The following is a 25,431-nucleotide window of genomic DNA, read 5'->3' on the forward strand; positions in this document are numbered from 1 at the left end:
CATCGTGCAAAGTTGGTTGGAATACAGAAGAGATGCAGACAACCTGTCTATCCCAAAGAAGAAGCAAATGGACCTTGTTTCCGTTCGTATCAGGGTAGCAGATGGATTGATAATGTGCGAAAAGAAAGTGACTGGAAAGAAGAGGGGGCGTCTGTATGATGAAGGACTGGCTTCAGACAAGAGGGTCATACCAAGAAAAAGAGGAGAATTGCGACCAACTACAGAGATACAGTTTGATTCCATTGACCATTTGCCTTTGCATGATGTAGGAGCTCCAAGTCGCTGCAAATTTCCAAAATGTACAGGGCGTTCAAGAATTCAGTGCAGAAAATGTAAAGGACAGAAATTGTTTTTTGCAGTTTCATAGTAAACCTTAAAATCAGGTGTTGACCATTGTTGTTTAAACAAGAATGGAATATGGAGTTATTTTTATTGTTTCCTCTATTTTAAAGTGAAATAAAGAGCGGCATAATTGATCCGCACTGTTAACTGCCTTAATGTATGACATGAAGCTCGAGACCTGATGAACACATTTGTGTACATTAAATATCTGGAAAAGTAGAAATCACACCAAATTTTTTCTTAGAAAAATGTTGTCAGGAGACTCACCTGAATGCAAAAATGATGTCAGACATTTTTTTTACAAGTAAATAAAAAATCAAGTCTGAAAGGGTTAATAAAAATTTTTGCTATATAAATGTAGGCTCTACTGAAGAAGCTCAGCAACACTAACCATTTTAATATGTTACAGTACTCGTTTTGAATATTTCAATTCTACACATGGAGAAAACATTTGTATGGAGCTTGATAATAAATTTAAGATTATTTTACAAGACAGATACATGAAATTAATTAGGTGCTGGGATATTCAATTTTTTGGAGATAGTATTAAGGTAAGATATAAAGGAATGAAAAAATTGCTAAGTAATCGATTTCATCATGTAGAATTTTCATTCTGAAAAATGGACAACAACATTCAGCTAAAGGAGTGTGGTGAATGTCTGAATACAAAAATTAATTATCGAAAAATAGATATCATAATAAACATATATATCTACCATGTAAAAATAACAGTTCATAATAATCTTATGTCTGCTAAAAAGCAAGAACATATGAAAATATATAATAAATACAATACATTTCCCTTATTTTCTTAAGTTTGATTTTTTTCTGAAAAACAGAATATTAGAAAGAAAACCTTCCTTCTAGTTTTTCTTAGTTTTGTATATATTTTATAATAAAATATATATACTTTTAATGAAAGGCTGTGGAAGATCAGAGCTCCACATTGATTAAGCTGTTCCAAGAACCACACATAACAAAGTTTGCTCTGGGAAATTGTCTACCCCTGGAGATGTTGTAATTGACGTTTTTATCGCGTCATTATCAATGATACGAGTCTCGGTCATCAATCGAGACGTTTTTGTCAACTGCATGCTCACAAAGTAAATCTACATGCCACTAATGATCTAAGAATATTAGGTGATGAAGGAGAACCTTGGGTCAGTATTTGTCACCGGCTGCCACAACTCGTCCCTAAGCTGTTAGGGACAGCCAAACATGACACTGAGGAAGAAACGTGCTCTGTTATCGCTACAGACAACACAGGGGAGGAAGCATTAGTGCTATCTGTGACAAGCTACTAGGAAGGCTAGATGAATGGGGCCAATGGAAAAAGAGTAAGTATAGCACACGCCGCCAGTGTACCACACATATGATGCTGCAAAGGAAACTTGGTCCAGTTACATTGCCAGACTGGGGCAACACTTCACTACACACTGCATAACAGGTGATGTAACCTATTGTGCATTTTTTAATATCCAATGCTGGTACTCGTATCTATGGATTGGTGCAACAACTGTTTCTGTGGGAAAACTCATATGTGTTAGTTTATACCGAAGTGAAGGACAAAGGACTGCATATTTTGAAAGTAAGATTCTATTGGCAGAGCACGCCGTAAATTGTATAGGGCTTATTTCGGGGAATGGGTAGCTATACTTCAACGTTTCACTAGGGATTGTAAATTAAATCAGGAAAATCACGGCAGCAATCTTTCCTATGCCAATACACTGCTCAGGAATGTGCTTACTGTTCATGTACTAGACGCAGGGATGCGGAATGGCGTTATGCACACTGGAAAAATCTTTATCTGTTATTTTGAATTTCAACAAACAATGCAAGTAGAGCTGGCTTTCCCTCACGGAGTAACGAGGTACTTAAGACAGACTTTCATAGTGGCAACAAATCTTTCTTGGAAGGATAGACAGAAGGCAGAACCCACCAAACTGTATGGGGTAGTTCCACCTCTCCAAAGGACAAGTCGGAATTTGTTGAAAATTAGCCATCTAAAGCGAAGTCTGGTACTCGGTGCTTCGTCACTCATCATAGACGGTGATGTTACTACAAAAACTTGAAGTGTTTACATTGTCGAAAAGAGGAGCGTAAGTCAGTGGTTTGTTTGCAGATCCAACGTCACCCTGACATGTAATCTACTTGCATGGGTGACTCGACAGATGGATGGATGAATGGATGGAAGATGACTTCGAAGACAGTTTTCATATTATTATTTCTCCAGGTACTAAATCGGTTTTGGGCGATGTTGGGTTCAACTGACGAAATGGGCGATTTCAAGTTGAGATAATAAATAGTGCTACTAATGGCTTTATTGGCTCTCCGTGGCTGATCGAATTTCAAGGCACCGAGTTATACTGATCAGCTGATCCAAACCAAAGATCATTGTATAGTAATTGCCCTGTATAACAACAAACATCTGCAGACAATTCTACTGCTGACGCCATCTCAAACACCGGCCAAAATAATGGGAGTTCATATTTTTCAGCAACTGGGTTTCACGGTTCATAATTCGGCAAAACATATCTACGTTACAGACGGAAATGTGGAATGTACATAACTCTATGGCCGGCGACACACTCACCACTAAAATCTAATTTTCCTTAGTCACAGGAAATGAAACGTTGGATTCGACTCCATCTACTCTACACTGGACTATTTCTGGGGACTGACTGGTTTATTGTTGTGGATGCCTACACTAACTATCCTCACGTCGAAAGGCTGAGCAGGACCGGGGAATACCAAACGGTCTGCATCCTGAAACAAATTTTCAGAGCGAAATATCTCCCAGCAGTTATTGTTACAGATAATGGCGCCCAGTTCACTGCTCAAAAATTTTAGTCTCTCTGCGCTCCTCATGGAATTCAACATATTCGTAGCACACCATTTCGCCCAGAGTCAAAATGGTTTCTGGAAGACTTTGTTTGGACAATCAAGGCTCAAAATAAAACTCACGGCTGAATACAATTAAGAAATGGCCTTGTTGGTGTTTGTTCCTCCTTACAGTAGTTTTTCCCATAAGGCCACATCTACCAGGAAGATGCTAAACAGACGGAAGATGAAGACCCTTATTTTTCTTATTGCACCTCATCCTTGGAGTAGCATCATTGCCAGTGGCTTCGGAAAGAAGGCTTTTGCGGTGGTTGCCAATGGAAGGAGAAGTGATATACTGGGGCTGTGGTCCGTCGCCTGTGTAGTGTTATGTATGTCACACTGAAGGCAGGAGAGGATATATGACACAAACATGTGGATCAGTTCCCACCACGACTTGATACTTTTTCTCCTTCCAGGAATTATAGGCCTGTTTCAGTTTCAGGTGGGAATTCTTCTACCTTGTAAGGGAAGGGGAAACCACAGAACCACAGCAACTTATGGCCTGACACCACCAGAACTAATAAAGCCCAACTGTGATGGTGCGGAGGCCAGAGTGGGGGTGGACCTCATTCAGCAACGACAGCAGCATCCGAAAAAGAAGAGGCTTCGTCTCTACCCCTTGGAGGTGGCGGGATGTTGTGCCACATGTCACTTCCCCTGTCACAGTTAACATGAGAGTCTTGCCTTCATCAGCCGGCCACGGTGGCCGTGCGGTTCTAGGCGCTCCAGTCCGGAGCCGCGCTGCTGCTACGGTCGCAGGTTCGAACCCTGCCTCGGGCATGGTTGTGTGTGTGATGTCCTTAGGTTACTTAGGTTTAAGTAGTTCTACGTTCTAGGGGACTGATGACCACAGCAGTTGAGTCCCATAGTGCTCAGAGCCATTTGAACCATTTTTATGGCCTTCATCAAGGTAAAGCCAGAGCAGTGAGAACTTTAACGGTCTTCCACAGACACTGCTAGTGGCAAATGCACTGAGTTGCACGTCTCCGTCCTGTGCTTTAATGTTGCAGAGTGATGAAATTACTCCGCCCAGGAAGCCAATGACTGGAAGTGTGATACCACTCAGCAGCTGCAACTGTTCACACAGATTCCTAGTATCAATCTGCGCGGCTGTTTTATACTAGTGCTACAGAGCGTCAGCAGCAGTCTTGTCCTTGAATCAGCATTATACAATCTTCATCAGACATCGTCGCTCAGTAGGTACATCGGTCGTTGCAGCCGTAACAGCTCGCTGACGTCGGTAACGGACTTAGCTCTGGACAGTATTATTTCTGGAGAGTGACTATACTGTGTATCGGACTAAGTCTCAGCCATAACAGATTCAGATTAATGTGGTACCTAAACTGGATGTTATGGTTTTGTATTGTTATAATACGAGTCAATTAACATTTTACTAATTATTAGACAGTGGTGTTACACTACTCAACAGCTGCGCAGTTACTGTTATTGAACAATCATCTTGTTGAAATTCACGTGATTTCCTTTTCTATCCTTTCCTTTGACATATCTTGCAGCCACTCTGCTTTATTTCCGATAGGTGTCTGTCTAATTAATTAATAGTTGTCTGTCTTACAAGTATTTTATACCCAAGGTACTCGAAAATTTAAATTCGTGAGAACATTCCCGTAGGTGACGATACCTGATCGTACAGGAACTTTTCCCAAGACACCTGTTACTTTAGTTTTCTGGTACTGCTTTGACCATCCATTTAAAATTTAGTCTCACTTTCTTGAACTCTAACTTGATCTCCAGCCTAGAGTGTTAACATATTCATAGTTTTCGAACTGTATATTGAGAGGGAAGCTATCTTCAGTCCAGGATGTTGCATCATTAGCGATTTAGATGTTAAACTGCGATGGGCACCTGCCACATTCCTACATAGCTCAAATATTCGTATTTATACACGATGTATCCGTCCTAAGAGTTTTCAGGCATATTTTCGCCAGTCTTTCGGTAGATATTTGCAACTGCGTTTTTGCAGTGTGTAGGTACAGTCATCAAAAACAAATATTACATATCAAATGTTTCATACGACACCTACTGCCATTGCGAACGTGGCAGTTTGACATCCCAGGAGAATATGGGGGAGGGGGGCGGGATGATGTAAGATTTTATACTCCAAAGAAGTAGCAAGTGTGACTTTATCATGTGGGGCGTTGTCATGCAGTATAAACAGCCCCTCAGACAGCTTCCGCGGCACTTCATTTTAACGATCTCCTGTAACCTCGTCAGGAGACTGCGGTAGCATGCTCGTATGACGATGTGGCCCTTACAAGCATAATGTGTTAGCGTCAATCATGACAGTCCCAAAAAATACTGAATTTCAGATTGCTCAGTGAGAGTAGTGATGAATCCATGTCGCTCTACTTTTTTGGTTAGTTTCTTTGTCTCCTTGTCATGGTGTTTCGTCCAGCACTCATACATGGTGATTAAAAGAAGGAAGGAACGTCCCGTTGAAAAGAAGTAAGGAAGATAAGAGTTTAAAGACCCGCTGAGGGCGCAGTCTTTAGACACGAAGCACAAGCTCGGCTTATGAAACGATGGGGAAGGAAATCACCCATGATCTCTTCAAACACACCATCTCGTGTCCCTTCGGTAATAAGGTAGTTACAGACGGATCTCGAGCTCTGATTAACGAAGAATGAGGAAGGAAATCGGCTGTGCCATTTCAAAGGAACCATCGCGGCAATAGCCTTAAGTGATGTAAGGAAATCAGGGTCCAAGAATACAGAGTCTCTTGGCGGTAACATTGAATAAAAAGTTCTCCGGTTTCCAGCCGCGTCACATGATGAACATTACACAAGCTTTCGGCCAAGCACGCCTTGGCAATTGAAAAGTGGTTGGAAATGACCAAGGAGTGCTTGGCGGAAGGCTCGTGTAATTTTAATCACTTGAATCGGCCGGAAACTCGAGAACTTTTTATTCCAAATCAGGATGGCCGGGCGGGGTTTGAAGCGTTGTACTCACGAATGTGAGTCCAGGGTGCTAATCTCTACTCTACCTCCTCTCTGGAGCCATGGTGCATAGCCAGCTAAAGAAGTAATCTGGATTGTTGTGACAATGTTGCCACGTTTACGCTCGTGCCTCGGTTCGGCGCGCTTTTTCTATTGGAAACTGCATACTCTAGCGAGCGGCGACTCTTTTCATGTTCAAAACCCCGTGCGAGATGTTGAAAACTGATTCATGACTGCGTTCCACTTTTTACACTGTCGCCTTGATTGTAATACGCAGAACTGCGAGCAGCAGGCCTCCATATTTCTTGTGATTTCCCAGTGCTTCACTAAGAGTTGGTATCACTCTTCGTTTCTCGTCATCCCAAATTGTTTGACCAGATTGTAAACGCCTACGCCTCCTAACGCTTGTGTCATATAACTATGCTTTTTCACAGTAAAATCCATCATTTCACTTTGGTCTTGTTGCGGCGTTCTTCCTCTCAAAATACCAGAAAACTGATCACTACACGATACTCCTCTTCATCAATGGCGTGCGCCCTTTCGTTTTGGACCCTTTGATGGCATGCTACGGTACCGCGGCGCAGGCATTTCAATGTATACGAAAACTGCAGGGCATGTATCTGAAAGCAGTCAAAAACTTAACAAAGTAACGATAATTTTTGGGAGGTACTTAAAACCATATGACCAGCAATCGCACAATAGTAACGGAGCAGCGGGACGAGTGTTCTCTTAGTGCTCTCCCTCGTAGATTAACTGCGCTTCATAACTGTGGTATCTTCTACCCCACAAGATTATACGATCGATCGAGCGAAGGGACGCCCGCTTAATCAAACAATATCGGACCTATCGTTTTCTTCGGTAACGTTATACAACATTTCGTTGTTTCAGAACGCAGATCTAAATCTTCCTCCTTGTCCTAATCATCTGGAGGTTGTCCTGCACTTTGCAACATTTTTCTTAATACGTTGGCTTTGCCACCCGTCTGCCCATAAATTGCATGGAAAGGGAAGGAACACCTATTAGAAAGTGCTGGGTGGGTAGTAGAAAATAATGAGCATGTGGTGTGTAATGCTATATTTCCCCAAGTTCTTATTTTCACCTAGGGGAAGGAGGGATGGAGGGAGAGAGAAAGACAGACAGACAGAATTATAGAAAACACGTTAGTAGTTAAATTGCGTAGACGTGCATAATGCCTACACTACACTTGTTCGTTCTCTCCTGGAGTACTATTGCAGCGTGTGGCATCCGTATCGAATAGTGTTGATGGAGGACACTTCGAAATTAATAGAAGTGCAGCTCTTTTTGCATTAAGGCGAAACAGGGGAATGATACGGGCTGGTAATCATTAAAAATAAGTTTTCCGTCGCGAAGATATCTTTTCACGAAATTTCCGGATGCTAAAATATTTTATTGACAACCACCTACAAGATGATTACATCATCATACTACAATAAGAGAAATCAAAGCTCAGGCGGGTTAATTTAATTGTTCGTTGTACCTGTGCGTTTTTTTGCGGAGCAGAACTATAGACAATTAGTCTGAAGGTGGTTCCATGAAACCCTCGGCCAAACACTTAATCGTGAATTTCTGAGTGTTCATGCACATTTAGATGTAGATACAGATTGGAGAACCTGTTAGCAAACCATATTGAGTGGCAAACACCACACCTATTATTACGAGAAACTGTCGTTAAGGAAACTTCAGGGATGTTTTAAATCTGTGATAGATAACGCTTGGTTTTCCTAGAGAGTTCTCGGATGTATCATCAAAAAAATTCTTATACTTAAAACGGGCTAATCTCCGTCTGTAAAATCCTTTATAGCAACAAGGTTAAAAACAGCGATTTTGACAGTGTAGTCAAAGTTACAAGTAAATGGTCGAATAATTACATTGCAAATTGTAGGTTCTTCGACAGTATGCAAAAGATGTGTTTAACGCCAAACTTCATGTGAAGTGTATTTGTTCCATTTTTTGTTAAAACTGCTATGGATACTTACGCAGCAACGGCAGTGTCAAAGATCTGGCTGCCAGGACATCTGTACATTTCCGGGACGATTTCGTCTTCCTGCTTCATGCAGATGTAGTAGATGGCGGGGTTCTCTGGAACAATACCAATCTGCCCCGGCTGAGAGCAAGGCACAACGGGGCCTTCCGTGCACACTCGGTCGGATTTCGTCAGGCTGGCAACATAAAGCAAGTTTTGTCTGAGAAGTCTTGCAGACGGATTAACATCAGAAGCGAAAGCCAGAGGTTGAGAGACAGATGTTAGCTTTCGGTAAAGCGAAAATTGTAAAAAATGCAACATTATACTGCAAAATATTCAACATTTGTCAAGGATTTTGATGCTGTTAAAATGGATATCACTACGTCGTTATCAAATCAAAGCGTTATCACAGATAGAATTGAAGTAGCCCAAAAGTTGGCATACTGTTTCGCTACATACACTTCTATAGGGAGCTTGTTCGTTTCATTCATTCGTTGATTAAAAGTGAGTGCTTTTTCTGTATGACGATTTTAGTCAATTTCTGAAGATACTTCACGGAAAGGAGGCGTATATGTCCAGCTTATATGAACAGCCCTCCCATGAACCATGGACTTTGCCGTTGGTGGGGAAGCTTGCGTGCCTTAGCGATACAGATAGCCGTACCGTAGGTGCAACCACAACGGAGGGGCATCTGTTGCGAGGCCAGACAAACGTGTGGAACTGAAGAGGGCAGCAGCCTTTTCAATAGCTGCAGGGGCAACAGTGTGGATGATTGACTGATCTGGCCTTGTAACACTAAAAAAACGGCCTTGCTGTGCTGGTACCGCGACGGCTGAAAGGAAGGGGAAACTACATCCGTAATTCTTCCCGAGGGCATGCAGCTTTACTGCATGGTTAAATGATGATTTCGTCCTCTTGGGTATAATATTCCGGAGGTAAAATAGTCCCCCATTCTGTTGGCCGGTCAGGACTTCTCAGGATGTCGTTACCAGGAGAAAAAGAACTGGCCTTCTAAGGATCGGAGCGTGGAATGTTAGATCCCTTCATTGCGCAGGTTGCTTAGAAAATTTAAAAATTAAAATGGACAGATTAAAGTTAGATATCCATAGTTTCATATCAGCGCACACTCCGCTGCAGAGTGAAAATCTCATTCTGGAAACATCCCCCAGGCTGTGGCTAAGCCATGTCTCCACAGTATCCTTTCTTTCAGGAGTGCTAGTTCTGCATGTTTCGCAGAAGAGCTTCTGTAAAGTTTGGAAGGTAGGAGACGGATACTGGCAGAAGTAAAGCTGTGAGTACCGGGCGTGAGTCGTGCTTCGGTAGCTCAGTTGGTATTCTCGCTTCGCGCGTCGGGCGACTAGGTTGTGCTCTTAGTTCCGCCTCTACCGTAGCGCAGCGTGTTTTCCTCCTGTCGGTTTAGTGCCGTGTTGGTCTCCGTGCGCGTCGCATCGCTGGTTGTCGGCTGGTGTTTGGTGTTCGTGCGGCCCTTCCTGTCGCGGCGTCGTCTCTCGCCGTGATGTCCACCATGGTTCCCACGAAAGTTCCGCGTACAGGTACAGTCAGTTTTACCTTTGACAAATCCACGCTTCACGTCCAGCCCGGTTCTTTGGAGATACATGACTGGTTAGTCGATACAGTTAAGGTCACTACTGATCAGGTGCATACCGCATATTTCGACAGCGAATTATATGTGTTTTTTGTTAAGTTTCTTGACCCGCTCCAGGTTGATAGGCTACTTTCTCGTCATGATTCTCAGGTACCCTTTACGCACCGTGATGGTTCCACTAGTATGGTTCTCTTGGCAAATGCAGAAGTGATATATACGAATGTTCGGGTATTTAACCTTCCGCCCGAGGTTGACGACTGTTTTCTGAAGTCCGTTTTGCTTCCTTATGGGGACGTACGCCATATTCGAAAGGAACGCTGGTCTGCTGAGCACCGCTTACAGGTATATAGTGGTATTCGGTCGGTGGAAATGGTGGTCAAAAAACCTATTCCTTCTCACCTACAGGTATGTGGTTATAGGGTCCATATCACGTACAGTGGCCAGGAAGGAACATGTTATTATTGTAATGAAACTGGTCATTTCCGTACTAATTGTCCGCGGCGTGTGGTGGTATTAAAACCTACATACGAACAGCGTAAAAAATTGACTTTAGCTCATCTTCTCCCGCAAGGATCTCGGACTGAATCGCTCACTGTTACTGAGGGACGCAGTGATCCGTTGCCCGACAACGGCCGTGATTTTCCCCCGTTGTCCTTGAGTAGGGATGTTGCTGCCCTTAATTCCGATGTGCCCGCGCTGATTTCTCACAACAAGCGTCGGCGAACACAGGATGATGCGGCTGATGAATCTTCCTTATTGGCTCGCCCTTCCGATGGGCCTCCGGTAAAGGACTCTCTTTCTCAGTCGGAAATCGTGGATGAGGACGCCACAGGTGCTATCACGCCTTTGCAGAAGCTCCCTGACACCTTATTTGACGTTGTTCCTGCTGCCGCGGCAGCCTCTTCGGAGACGCCCGTGACGGAACCTGCTTCTGGTTGCCACGTGTCTTCTCCGGTTCTCTCTGACACTTCTCCTATTGACTCTGTTTCGCATCCCCCTTCTGGGATTTCTGTCGCCCCCTCTGGGTCACAGCCTCCTCCCATCAAACAACTGATTGATTCTCCAGAGCCAGTGGATCCCGTTGTTATTCACCAACTGTCCCACCGTGAACCCATGTCTGCGGACGAGTGGGATGTAGAGGCCTCTCTCCCGCAATCTGACACGGAATGTCTACATGATGCTCCCACGCAGCCGAACGCTGCAGCGTCGGCACCGCGGAGCCGCAGTCGAATCCGTAAACAGCCACAGAGAGCCGCGTCACGGCCGAAGAAAAAGCAGTGGGAAGATGAGGGTTCTGTTTCGTAGTTTTTCTCTCTGTGGTTCAGCGCTTGTTTCTGGTATGATTACTTGTATGTTGCTCCGTCAGCTGACGGCTCTCTACCGATCTTTGTTCTTCTTTCTGGGTTGAAGTTCCATGCAAGCATATACATTTCTTACTCTGAATATTAACAGAATATGTTCTGAGCTTCGGCTCGCCGCTTTGCGACAGTTTATCTATCAGTCTGGGGCAGATGTTGTTTTTTTACAGGAAGTCCTATTCGACCAGTTTTCCATTCCTGGGTTCTCGACGTTTTTTAATGTCGCTTCCGAACTTTCTACGGGCACTGCCTTGTTTTATAGAGAAGGCATTCCGTTGATGAATTTCGAAGTACTCGACAGTGGAAGGGGGATCGGATGCACGTTTTATGATCTCAGTTTACTCCTTCTTTATGCCCCTTCTGGTTCGGGTTGTACTACCGCACGTTCGAGTTTCTATAAAGAAGAAGTCATTTACCTGCTTCGTAAATCCCCGACAAAGATAATTTTAGGTGGGGACTTCAATTGTGTTCTACGGCCGGTAGATCAGTCTCCTAATTTTAATTTCAGTAGAGAACTCGACGACCTTGTGCGCTCCTTGCACCTGCGTGACGTGTGGGTTTCTCGCTATCCTACACTTGTGCGACATACCTACTTTACTCCCACGTCTAGCAGTCGCCTCGATCGCTTTTACCTTTCCGATTCCTTGTGTGGGCAACTTCTGGCTGTTGATGTGATACCAGCCTGTTTTACTGATCATTGCGCTGTAGCCGTTACGTTTAATTACGAGCGACAACCGGTAAAATTGTTTCGTCCTCCTTGGATGCTCAATATCGCGTATTTGCAAGATACCTCCCTTGGTATCGTCCTGGAGGACATTTGGACTCGTTGTTCTCGTACTATGGACCGGTACCCGTCTATCGTGGCATGGTGGACACTGTATGCAAAACCACACATTCGTAGGGCTCTCATGCGTTTTTGGGCTGCGAAGGTGGCAGAAGATCGACGAACGCAAGAATTTTACTATTCTGTCTTACGTCAACTGTACGATAGTGCTACGCATGCTCCCCTACGGGTTACTGATATACAGCGCATCAAAGCCAAATTGCTGCAGCTCAAACGCATTCAAATGGAGGGCCTGCGGACGAGGTCTCAACCACGTTCCCTTCTACAAGAGGAACTGACGTCACTCTACCATCTAGTCCGTTTACGGTCGCGCCGGAAACGTGGGTGCCTTGCCTCCCTCACAACCGCTGACGGCCGCGTGTTCACCTCTCACCGTGACATTTCTGACTTCGTTTACACCTATTTTACTGATCTGTACGATACTCATGTCCCGGCGGAAACCTCTCTTGACGACTTTACCTCCTTGCTGCCTCGCGTCGTCACTCCTCAATTAAACGACGCCTTTCTGCGTCCCTTTCAGAAGGATGACATATATGATGTTGTTGCAGGATCGCAGTCCCGCAAGTCGCCTGGATTAGATGGTATTCCTAAGGAGTTCTATGTTCAATTTTGGCCGCTCATTGGTGACACCTTAACGTCAATGGTAAATGAAGTGATGCGGGGAGTCTCACTTCCTGCTCCTTTTCAGCAAGGCAGAATGGTCCTCCTCCCGAAATCCACAGGTCGACCTGCAATTGATTCCCTCCGTCCTATTACTCTCCTTAACTTTGATTATAAACTTGTCGCTCGAGCAATTAATATCCGTCTCTCTAAGCTGCTCGATACCATTATTGCCGCCCACCAAAGCTGTGTGCCTGGACGCACGATACTGACTTCCGTTCTCGATTGTCGCGATGTAATCTCGGTGGCGGCTGCCGCTAATATCCCAGGGGCTTTGCTTTTTCTTGATTTCCAAAAAGCGTTCGATCGCGTCAGCCATGATTTTTTATCGAGAGTGCTCACCGCTGTCGGCTTTAATAATGATGCTCGACAAGTCTTAACTAATCTTTTTACCGGTATCAGTGTCTCGGTGATTGTGAACGGTCACCCTACCCCCCGGATATCGATCAGACGGGGGTTACCCCAGGGAAGCCCCTTATCCATGTCACTTTTTGTTCTATCCTTAGAGACCTTACTTCGCCATCTCACCATGCAATTACGTGGCTGGAATATATTGGGGGAAAATTTTGCAGTCCGTGCATACGCCGATGACGTCATGGTTTTAGTACGACATGCCGAGGACATACCGCGGCTTAAGGATACCTTGGATTCATTTTGTGGTCTTGCTGGTGCTCACATTAATGATCGCAAATGCACGTTCCTGACGTTGAGAAGCTTTGATCATGTCGTCATGCCTTGGGCGACGGTTGTCGATCGCCATAAGACCTTGGGGATCATAGTGGATCGTAATCCGATCAAAATGGCGGCACTAAATTGGCGTGAGGTTACGAGTCGTGTTCACGGGGCGATCCTTGAACATGACCGCCGTTCCCTTAGCCTCCTTCACAAGGCACGGGTTTTAGAGACCTATGTCTTCAGTAAAATATACTACGTTGCGCAGGTCTTCCGCTTCCCGCGATGATGGCCCGCAGGCTGAAACAGCTGTCTAGTCGATTTATGTGGCGCCGCCATGTCTTCCGTGTCCGGTATGAAGTTGTGGCCAAGCCTCGGAAGCTTGGAGGATTGGGTCTTTCAGATATCAAAGTGAAGACGTCCATCTTATTTGCCCACCGCAATGTTTTAACCTGTACGCGGGCTCCGCATTCAGTCACCTCTCGTTTACTTTCCCGCCTCCGGCCGGCCAGTCTGACCCCTCCTGTTGATGTTGGACGGATTAATCCTAAATTGCGGCACATTCGTGAATACTTTGTACTTGTCGGTATTCTGGGTGCTGATATACTTTCTATGACGCATATTACTACCAACATGCTACAAATCCGTTGGGGTACAGCACGTTTCCCTTCTTCTGTTGAACTTGCTTCCCCGTCAACGTCATGGAAAACGGTCTGGTCTCATCTTAGTCTTCCCATTTTGCCGATGGAGATTGTTTCAACGTGGTATAAGGTCATTTACCGTCTGATACCTACTGGTGATCGTCTTTTTCGTATTGGCCTTCGTCCGACTGATCAGTGTGAGGAATGTCATCTAACTGACACCTTACTTCACAGGCTAGTTGCTTGCGGACGGGATCATTGGCTCTGGGTCCGCCGTCAATTAGCTTTTCTTACTAGAGGGCCTGAAACCGCATTCCCAGACGACATCTTCTTACATCCGGACATCTCTTATTTTCCTCAGACGAAAACGAACACGATTGTCTGGCTCTTGGGTTACTATGTCCACTACGTCATTGAAGGCGGTAATGACCCAGATCCCCGCGTTTTTCACCATTATTTGTCAACTGCGCATTGGAAATGGCAGCGGTTACCACAATACCGAACGCTTTTTGCGAATATGCTTTTTCTTGTGTTTAACCGTCAAGGTGTTGGTTAAGTTCCCCTGTGATTCCTGTTTCTTCCCTGAGCTTGAGTCCCCTCCCTTGTTGTATTTTTTCGTAATTTTTTTTCTCTTTTGCATGTATATATATACACCCAAAATTCATACGGGTGGGATAACGGGTTGGTCTTCCCCTTCAGAAGTAATGTTTTATTTGTGTTTCAACTAATTTGTCGATTTTCTTTTTGCAGCTAATATTAAATGATGATTTGACTATGGTTGTCTGAATTCTCGTGAAATATACGAAGTCAATCTGATAATAAAAATAAAAAAAAAAGTTGGTAGAGGACTTGCCCGCGAAAGGCAAAGGTCCCGAGTTCGAGTCTCGGTCGGGCACACAGTTTTAATCTGCCAGGAAGTTTCATATCAGCGCACACTCCGCTGCAGAGTGAAAATCTCATTCTGGAAACATCCCCCAGGCTGTGGCTAAGCCATGTCTCCACAGTATCCTTTCTTTCAGGAGTGCTAGTTCTGCATGTTTCGCAGAAGAGCTTCTGTAAAGTTTGGAAGGTAGGAGACGGATACTGGCAGAAGTAAAGCTGTGAGTACCGGGCGTGAGTCGTGCTTCGGTAGCTCAGTTGGTAGAGCACTTGCCCGCGAAAGGCAAAGGTCCCGAGTTCGAGTCTCGGTCGGGCACACAGTTTTAATCTGCCAGGAAGTTTCTTAAAGTTAGATATATTTGGAAATAGTGAATTTCGGCGGCAGGAGGAATAACACTCCTGGTCAGGTAAATACAGGGTTACAATTACGAGATCAAAAATTGGGTAATGCGAGAGCAGGTTTAATAATCAACAAAAAAATACATTCCTGGAAATTGAAATAACAACACCGTGAATTCATTGTGCCAGGAAGGGGAAACTTTATTGACACATTCCTGGGGTCATATACATCACATGATCACACTGACAGAACCACAGGTACATAGACACAGGCAACAGAGCATGCACAATGTCGGCACTAGTACAGTGTATATCCACCTTTTGCAGCAATGCAGGCTGCTATTCTCCCATGGAGACGATCGTAGAGATTCTGGATGTAGTCCTGTGGAACGGCTTGCCATGCCATTTCCACCTGGCGCCTCACTTGGACCAGCGTTCGTGCTGGACGTGCAGACCGCGTGAGACGACGCTTCATCCAGTCCCAAACATGCTCAATGGGGGACAGATCCGGAGATGTTGCTGGTCAGGGTAGTTGACTTACACCTTCTAGAGCACGTTGGGAGGCACGGGATACATGCGGACGTGCATTGTCCTGTTGGAACAGCAAGTTCCCTTGCCGGTCTAGGAATGGTAGAACGATGGGTTCGATGACGGTTTGGATGTACCGTGCACTATTCAGTGTCCCCTCGACGATCACCAGAGGTGTACGGCCAGTGTAGGAGATCGCTCCCCACACCATGATGCCGGGTGTTGGCCCTGTGTGCCTCTGTCGTATGCAGTCCTGCTTGTGGCGCTCACCTGCACGGCACCAAACACGCATACGACCATCATTGGCACCAAGGCAGAAGCGACTCTCATCGCTGAAGACGACACGTCTCCATTCGTCCCTCCATTCACGCCTGTCGCGACACCACTGGAGGCGGGCTGCACGATGTTGGGGCGTGAGCGGAAGACGGCCTAACGGTGTGCGGGACCGTAGCCCAGCTTCATGGAGACGGTTGCGAATGGTCCTCGCCGATACCCCAGGAGCAACAGTGTCCCTAATTTGCTGGGAAGTGGCGCTGCGGTCCCCTACGGCACTGCGTAGGATCCTACGGTCTTGGCGTCCATCCGTGCGTCGCTGCGGTCCGGTCCCAGGTCGACGGGCACGTGCACCTTCCGCCGACCACTGGCGACAACATCGATGTACTGTGGAGACCTCACGCCCCACGTGTTGAGCAATTCGGCGGTACGTCCACCCGGCCTCCCGCATGCCCACTATACGCCCTCGCTCAAAGTCCGTCAACTGCACATACTGTTCACGTCCACGCTGTCGCGGCATGCTACCAGTGTTAAAGACTGCGATGGAGTTCCGTATGCCACGGCAAACTGGCTGACACTGACGGGGGCGGTGCACAAATGCTGCGCAGCTAGCGCCATTCGACGGCCAACACCGCGGTTCCTGGTGTGTCCGCTGTGCCGTGCGTGTGATCATTGCTTGTACAGCCCTCTCGCAGTGTCCGGAGCAAGTATGGTGGGTCTGACACACCGGTGTCAATGTGTTCTTTTTTTCCATTTCCAGGAGTGTAGAAACACGGGTAAGTTGCTACGAAAAGCATAGTGAACGCATTATTGTAACCAATATGGACACGAAGTCCAGCCGGCCGGAGTGGCCGTGCGGTTCTAGGCGCTACAGTCTGGAGCCGAGCGACAGCTACGGTCACAGGTTCGAATCCTGCCTCGGGCATAGATGTGTGTGATGTCCTTAGGTTAGTTAGGTTTAATTAGTTCTAAGTTCTAGGCGACTGATGACCTCAGCAGTTAAGTCGCATAGTGCTCAGAGTCATTTGAACCATTTTTTTTTTTTTAACACGAAGTCCATCCCTACCACGGTAGTACAATTTTACATACTTCACGGAGAGGAGGCGTATAGGTATAGTTTACATGAACAGCACCCACCCCACCCCAATGAACCATGGTGAAGAAGATGAAGAGAGTGAAAAAATGTATGAAGAGGTAAAAGAAATTATTCAGATAGTTAAGGGAAACGAAAATTTAATAGTCATGGAGGACTGGAATTCGACAGCAGGGAAAGGAAGAGAAAGAAAAGTAGTAGGTGAATATGGACGGAGGGATAAGGAATGAAAGAGGAAGCCGCCTTCTAGAATTTTGTCCAGAGCGTAAGTTAATCAACGCTAACACTTGGTTTAAGAATCATGAAAGAAGGCTGTATACGTGGAAGAGGCCTGGAGACACCGGAAGGTTTCATACTGGAAAGACAGAGATTCAAGAATTACTTTTAAAATTGTAAGACATTTGCAGGGTCAGATGTGGGCTCTGGCCACAGTGTATTGGTTATCAACTGCAGATTAAAACTGAAGAAACTACAAAAAGATAGAAATTTGAGAAGATTGGATATGGATAAACTGAAACATCCAGACGTTGTACAGACTTTCAGAGGGCATATTCGGGAACGATTGAGAAGAATATGGGAAAGGAATTCAGTACCAGAAGAATAGGTAGCTTTGAGAGATGAAGTAGTGAAGGCACCAGAGGTTCAAGTGGCTAGAAAGACGAGGGCTAATAGAAATCCTAGGGTGACACAAGAGATATTGAATTTAATCGATGAAAGGCGAAAATATGAAAATGGAATAACTGAAACAAACGAAAGGGAATACAAACGTCTAAAAAATGAGATCGACAGGAAGTGAATAAAGGCTAAACAGGAATGCAAAGAGGACGAATGTAAGGATGCAGAAGCAAGTATCACTAGGGTTAAGATAGATGCTGCTTACAGGAAAATTAAAGAGACCTTTGGAGGAAAGGAAACCACGTGTATTAATATCAAGAGCTCAGATTGAAAACTAGTCCTAAGCAAAGAAGGCAAAACAGGAAGGTGGAAGGAGTGTATAGAGAATCTGTACAAGGGAGATGTATTTGAGGGCAATATTATGGAAATGGAAGAGGACGTAGATGAAGATGCGAAGGGAGATGTGATAATGCGTGAAGAATTTGACTCAGCAGTGAAAGACTTACATCGAAACAAGGCCTTGGAAGCAGACAACATTCCGTTAGAGCTACTGATAGCCTTGGGAGAGCAAGCCATGACAAAACTTTTCCATCTGGTGAGCAAGACGTATGAGACAGGAGAAATCCCATCACACTTCAAGAAAAATATATTAATTCCAATTTCAAAAAAAAGCAGGTGCTGACAGGCGTGAAAGCTACCGACCTATCAGTTTAATAGGTCATGGCTGCAAAATAGTAACGCGAATCCCTTACAGAAGAATGGAACAACTGGTAGAAGCCGACCTCGGGGAAGATCAGTTTGAGTTCCGAAGAAATGTAGGTGCACGCGAGGCAATATTGACCCTACTATGTCTCATGGAAGACAGGTTAATGAAAGGCAAACATACGTTTGTAACATAAACTTAGAGAAAGCTTTGACAATGTTGACTGGAATACTGTCTTTCAAATTTTAAAGGTGACAGCGGTAAAATACTGGGAGCGAAAGGCTATTTACAACTTGAACAGAAACCAGATGGCAGTAATAAGAGTAGATGGGCACAAAAGTGAGGCAGTGGTGGAGAGGGGACTGAAACAGGGTTGTAGCCTATACCCGATGTTATTCTATCTGTATACCGAGCAAGCAGTAAAGAAAACAAAAGAAAAATTAGGAGTTAAACTCCAGAGAGAAGAAATAAAATCTTTGAGGTTTGTTGATGGCATTGTAATTCTGTCAGAGACAAGAAACTACTTAGAAGAGCAGTTGAGCGTAATGGCCAGAGTCTTGAAAGTAGGATACAGTATGAACATAAAAAAAGCAAAACGAGGATATTGTAATGTAGTCGTGTTAAATCAGGTGATGTTGAGGAATTATATTATGAAATGAGACACTTAAAGTAGTGGATGGGTTTTGTAATTTGGGATGCAAAGTAATTGATGATGGTCGAAGTAAGGAAGATATAAAGTGTAGGATGGTAATGGCAGGAAAAGCGTTTCTGAAGAAGAGGAATTTGTTAAGATCGAGTATAGGCTTAAGTGTCAGGAAGTAATTTCTGAAAGTATTTGTACGGAATGTAGCTATGTATGGAAGTGAAACATGGGCAATAAACAGTCTAAACAAGAAAAGAGTAGAAGCCTTGAATATGATGTGCTACAGAAAAATGCTGAAGGTTAGATGGGTAGATGACGCAACTAACGAGGAGGTACTAAATAGAATTGGGGAGAAGAGAAATTCGTGATAAAACCTGACTAGAAGAAGGGATTGGTTGGTAGAACACGTTCTGGGGCATCATGGGATCAACAATTTAGTACTGGAAGGAAGCGTAGGGGTTAAAAACCGCAGAGAGAGACTAAGAGATGAATATAGTAAACAGATTCAGAAGGACTTAGGTTGCAGTAATTACTAGGAGATGAAGAGGCTTGAACAGAATAGAGTAGCATGGAGAGCTGCATCAAACCAGTGTATAGGCTGAAGACCGCAATAACAACATTTGAACAGATTAATCAATATATACAGGATGTTTTAAATTCCTTGTCACAAAAGTCTATGGTTGAAAAATCAAGTCATGGCAAAATTTTTTGTCAGGAACGGAATGTTAGCTGTCGCTTCCTGACAATGCTTGGCGTCATTTTACTGAAATCGCCGGCCGTGGGCGGCCGAACTAGCCGAACTAGCAGAGTCTAGTATCCAGGACTGCTGCCTATCCAGTAAATTGGCACAGTAGTTTTTAACAAGAAAAGGTCAGTAATTATCGTATATACCTGTAAGTGGAGCAAGATACTTCCGAAGCTCGGCCTAGCACAGTGGTCGTCGAGGCCCGAACCAAGTATTCGGGCGGCCCGGAATTCTCCACTCACATTTTATGATAATTTCCGTCTAGAAACTAACAGTTGAATCCAAAAACGTCAACTAACAGCAAGGGATTCTTAAGAGTGCAGTTCCTGTTCAGTAACAAAGTTATCGAAGTAGTAACATTTTAAGACATTGTCATCTTCAAATTCGGTACATATTTTAGAAAGGAATACAAAATTAAAGTAAGGGTGCTGCAATAATGCAAAGAGTAGAAGAAAATTGATATTCAAAACATTTATCAACAGCAACTGAATAACATGTGCTAAACCGATACTAAATTTCTGGAGATAACGAATCAATAAGTCGAAAGTGGTAAAACTAATCTATACTCCTCCCGAACAGGTTATGAAGGCCCAAGGGTACCGACCGACCGTCGTGTCATCCTCAGCCCATAGGCGTCACTGGGTGAGGCATGTGGTCAGCACACCGCTCTCCCGGCCGTATGTAAGTTTCCGAGACCGGAGCCGCTACTTCTCAGTCAAACAGCTCCTCAGTTTGCCTCATGGGGGCTGAGTGCACCCCGCTTGCCAACAGTGCTCTGCAGACCGGATGGTCACCCATGAAACTGGTAAAGCATAATAAAAATATATTTGCACCTGATGAATGAATTTTACTCTGAAAAATATATGCCAAAATTGCTAAAAATTACAGCCCTGAATAAAATAATAAACCTTTATGTGCATTCACTCCTTGACAAAGAAAACGAAGCATCCACAAGACATGGTCAGATGTCAATGTGACCTCGTACATGTACACACCATTGACGGGTGTGAAACGATTAGAGTTGCAGTTCCTTGTGGCAGGTAGAATGACTACCAGGGCGCATTAGATTTGTTTGTGTTTGGCGTTGTTATCAGTCCTCGTAGCGTATACAGGCTGGTCACAAAAACTCTGAAAAGCTTGAAAGTCAATAAATTAGTTTCATGTTCCATGGATCTTAGTCCACGAAAATCGTAATCATGTGAGACGAGTCATTTCACATTCGCATTGCAAATTAATCTGTAGATATGGATACATGCTGAACATTTCTGAAGTTCCGTTCAAAAACGAAAGAAGATATACAGATGCAAGTTAGTGCTTCCTACCCAACACCTTTTACACACTACAGTAAGAGAAATTTTTCTACCGAACAGAAGGAGCTGTCAAGGACAAACATTCTCAGTTTGTTTTCAAATTTTACTTTGCTTTTATACTTCTATATCGCTGGTAAATGATCAAAATTTTTCTTTCGGCATTTCGAACCCCTTTTTGTGTTAAAGACAATCTTAATGTGGAGTAATGAATGTTAGTTTTCCTTCTGGTACTGTAATTACATATATCATTGTTCCCTTTGAAGTGTACCGTCGTAGTGGATTATTTGCAACCAAATTCATGAAGCTGTAGACAGAAGGCCCAACTCCTTAAGTAGATGTCTACAAGATGATCGTGGGTGAGCACCATATATTACTCTTACAGAACGTTTTTGAGCGACGAATACTTCCTTTCTTAAAGAAGAGTTACCCCAGAACAATATTTCATATGACATTATTGAATTAAAATATGCAGTATATATCAACTTACTGATTTTCTCTCCACAAGTTTTGCAATGATTCTAAGTGTAAATGTGGCTGAACTAAGTTGTTTTAGAGTTCTAAAACGTGCCATTTCCAGTTTAAATTCTCATCGATATGGACACCTATGAATTTTGAAGTTTCCATCCTATTTATCATTTTCTTATCATATTTTATTACACTTATCGTTGGTGTAGTTCCCCTAAATGTGCAAAAATGAATACGCTGTGTCTTTTTAAAATTAAGAGTGAGACCACCAGCAGAAAATCACTCAGTGATACTTTTAAGAACGTTGTTTGCCATTTCTTATGTTTCTGTAGGCATTCCTCGATTGATTACAGTGTTAGTGTCACTTGCAAAAATAACTAATTCTGCTTGTCGTATGTTGGATGGAAGTTCGATTACACATATGAGGAATAATAGTGGACCTAAGATTTAGTCTTGGGAACCTCATAGGTGATTGCTTCCCAATCAGAATTGCGTCCCCGGACTATATTGGTTGAATTATGAAGTACAACTTTCTGCATTATTTTTGTTAGTTAACTACAAACAGCATAGTGAACGCATTATTGTGGCCAAGATAGATACGAAGCCCACACCTACTACAGTAGTACAAGTTTATATGCCAACTAGCTCTGCAGATGACGAAGAAATTGAAGAAATGTACGATGAAATAAAAGAAATTATTCAGATAGTGAAGGGAGACGAAAATTTAATAGTAATGGGTGACTGGAATTCGAGTGTAGGAAAAGGGAGAGAAGGAAACATAGTAGGTGAATATGGATTGGGGCTAAGAAATGAAAGAGGAAGCCGCTTAGTAGAATTTTGTACAGAGCACAACTTAATCATAGGTAACACTTGGTTTAAGAATCATGAAAGAAGGTTGTATACGTGGAAGAACCCTGGAGATACTAAAAGGTATCAGATAGATTATATAATGGTAAGACAGAGATTTAGGAACCAGGTTTTAAGTTGTAAGACATTTCCAGGGGCAGATGTGGACTCTGACCACAATCTATTGGTTATGACCTGTAGATTAAAACTGAATAAATTGCAAAAATGTGGGAAATTAAGGAGATGGGACCTGGATAAACTGAAAGAACCAGAGGTTGTACAGAGTTTCAGGGAGAGCATAAGGGGACAATTGACAGGAATAGGGGAAAGAAAAACAGTAGAAGAAGAATGGGTAGCTCTGAGGGATGAAGTAGTGAAGGCAGCAGAGGATAAAGTAGGTAAAAAGACGAGGGCTGCTAGAAATCCTTGGGTAACAGAAGAAATATTGAATTTAATTGATGAAAGGAGAAAATATAAAAATGCAGTAAATGAAAAGGAATACAAACGTCTCAAAAATGAGATCGACAGGAAGTACAAAATGGCTAAACAGGGATGGCTAGAGGACAAATGTAAGGATGTAGAAGCTTGTCTCACTAGGGGTAAGACAGATGCTGCCTACAGGAAAATTGAAGAGACCTTTGGAGAGAAGAGAACCACGTGTATGAATATCAAGAGCTCAGATGTCAACCCAGTTCTAAGCAAAGAAGGGAAGGCAGAAAGGTGGAAGGAGTATATAGAAGGTTTATACAAGGGTGATGTACTTGAGGACAATATTATGGAAATGGAAGAGGATGTAGATGAAGACGAAATGGGAGATACGATACTGCGTGAAGAGTTTGACAGAGCACTGAAAGACCTGAGTCAAAACAACATTCCATTAGAACTACTGACGACCTTGGGAGAGCCAGTCATGACAAAACTCTACCAGCTGGTGAGCAAGATGTACGAGACAGGCGAAATACACTCAGACTTCAAGAAGAATATAATAATTCCAATCCCAAAGAAAGCAGGTGCTGACAGATGTGAAAATTACCGAACTATCAGTTTAATAAGTCACAGCTGCAAAATACTAACGCGAATTCTTTACAGACGAATGGAAAAACTGGTAGATGCGGACCTCGGGGAGGATCAGTTTGGATTCCGTCGAAATGTTGGAACACGTGAGGCAATACTGACCTTACGACTTATCTTAGAAGAAAGATTAAGAAAAGGCAAACCTACGTTTCTAGCATTTGTAGACTAAAGAAAGCTTTTGACAATGTTGACTGGAATACTCTTTTTCAAATTCTAAAGGTGGCAGGGGTAAAATACAGGGAGCGAAAGGCTATTTACAATTTGTACAGAAACCAGATGGCAGTCATAAGAGTCGAGGGGCATGAAAGGGAAGCAGTGGTTGGGAAAGGAGTGAGACAGGGTTGTAGCCTCTCCCCGATGTTATTCAATCTGTATATTGAGCAAGCAGTAAAGGAAACAAAAGAAAAATTTGGAGTAGGTATTAAAATTCATGGAGACGAAGTAAAAACTTTGAGGTTCGCCGATGACATTGTAATTCTGTCAGAGACGGCAAAGGACTTGGAAGAGCAGTTGAACGGAATGGACAGTGTCTTGAAAGGAGGATATAAGATGAACATCAACAAAAGCAAAACGAGGGTAATGGAATGTGGTCAAATTAAATCGGGTGATACTGAGGGAATTAGATTAGGAAATGAGACACTTAAAGTAGTAAAGGAGTTTTGCTATTTAGGAAGTAAAATAACTGATGATGGTCGAAGTAGAGAGGATATAAAATGTAGACTGGCAATGGCTAGGAAAGCGTTTCTGAAGAAGAGAAATTTGTTAACATCGAATATAGATTTAAGTGTCAGGAAGTCATTTCTGAAAATATTTGTTTGGAGTGTAGCCATGTATGGAAGTGAAACATGGACGATAACTAGTTTGGACAAGAAGAGAATAGAAGCTTTCGAAATGTGGTGCTACAGAAGAATACTGATGATAAGGTGGATAGATCACGTAACTAATGAGGAGGTATTGAATAGGATTGGGGAGAAGAGAAGTTTGTGGCACAACTTGACTAGAAGAAGGGATCGGTTGGTAGGACATGTTTTGAGGCATCAAGGGATTACAAATTTAGCATTGGAGGGCAGTGTGGAGGGTAAAAATCGTAGAGGGAGACCGAGAGATGAGTACACTAAGCAGATTCAGAAGGATGCAGGTTGTAGTAGGTACTGGGAGATGAAGCAGCTTGCACAGGATAGAGTAGCATGGAGAGCTGCATCAAACCTTCTCAGGACTGAAGACAACAACAACAACAACAGTTATGATATTTTCTTTTTATTAACTGTACTATCAATCGTATAAACCTTCAGTTTATCTAGGAGAATAGTGTGATTCACACAGACAAATACGTTAGATTGGTAGCAGAAAATACCGACCTGCGCCGTCTTATTATTTATTGCTTATAAAATATGGCGAATGAACATGTAAATGGCATTCTCAGCAGAGTAACTCTTCTGCAACCAGATTTTATTTTTGGCAGCGAGCTATGGTCTTTCAATAAGGAAACCATTCGAAAACCATGGATCGATGGAAACGGGAATTTTGGTAATTACCAGGAAAGATCGAAAAACAAATTAATCGGTTATCGCACTGGATTGCAAAGTACAGCAATGACCGAAATAAAAATGAATTGAAAGAGAGCAGGACCAACAATCGTGGAAATACATAGTGGAAGAAATAGCGAAGCTCTTTGCTGGATTCCAAAGATTAATAAAAGACCAACACGATGACTAAATGTATAGATGGCACTGTAGATATACTGTAACAACATGGACGCAAATGAATGGAGACTGTGATGAGGAGAGAAGTCTAGTGGAGACTTTTACCCAACAGACCTCGTAAAATGGTTGATGACGATGAGAATTGCCTTAAAACAAGTAACCAGGAAACAATGTATATCCGTCAATAATTTTAGAAGGAGCGCATCTTCCGGCTGTGCATACGAAATTGTTCACGAGTGTTCATTAGTGGTATGTACCGAGAAAATTTCCA

At 43.5% G+C, this 25,431-nt stretch overlaps 1 protein-coding gene and 1 non-coding gene across 2 annotated transcripts in view; one reads left to right on the forward strand and one right to left on the reverse strand.

Annotated features, from left to right (window-relative positions):
- The window catches only part of LOC126267188 (uncharacterized), a 75,969-nt gene that overhangs the window by 14,249 nt on the left and 36,289 nt on the right, over window positions 1-25,431 (reverse strand). Inside the window, exon 4 of the mRNA XM_049972156.1 lies at window positions 8,177-8,359. Within this exon, the coding sequence (XP_049828113.1) occupies window positions 8,177-8,359 (183 nt within the window). The remainder of the gene's footprint in view (window positions 1-8,176; window positions 8,360-25,431) is intronic.
- Trnas-cga (transfer RNA serine (anticodon CGA)) lies at window positions 15,066-15,140 on the forward strand. The gene has a single exon. It is a non-coding gene; the product is annotated as a tRNA-Ser (tRNA).

The sequence above is a fragment of the Schistocerca gregaria genome, chromosome 4 (assembly GCF_023897955.1).
Source record: "Schistocerca gregaria isolate iqSchGreg1 chromosome 4, iqSchGreg1.2, whole genome shotgun sequence".
In the NCBI taxonomy this organism is placed as follows: Eukaryota; Metazoa; Arthropoda; class Insecta; order Orthoptera; family Acrididae; genus Schistocerca; species Schistocerca gregaria.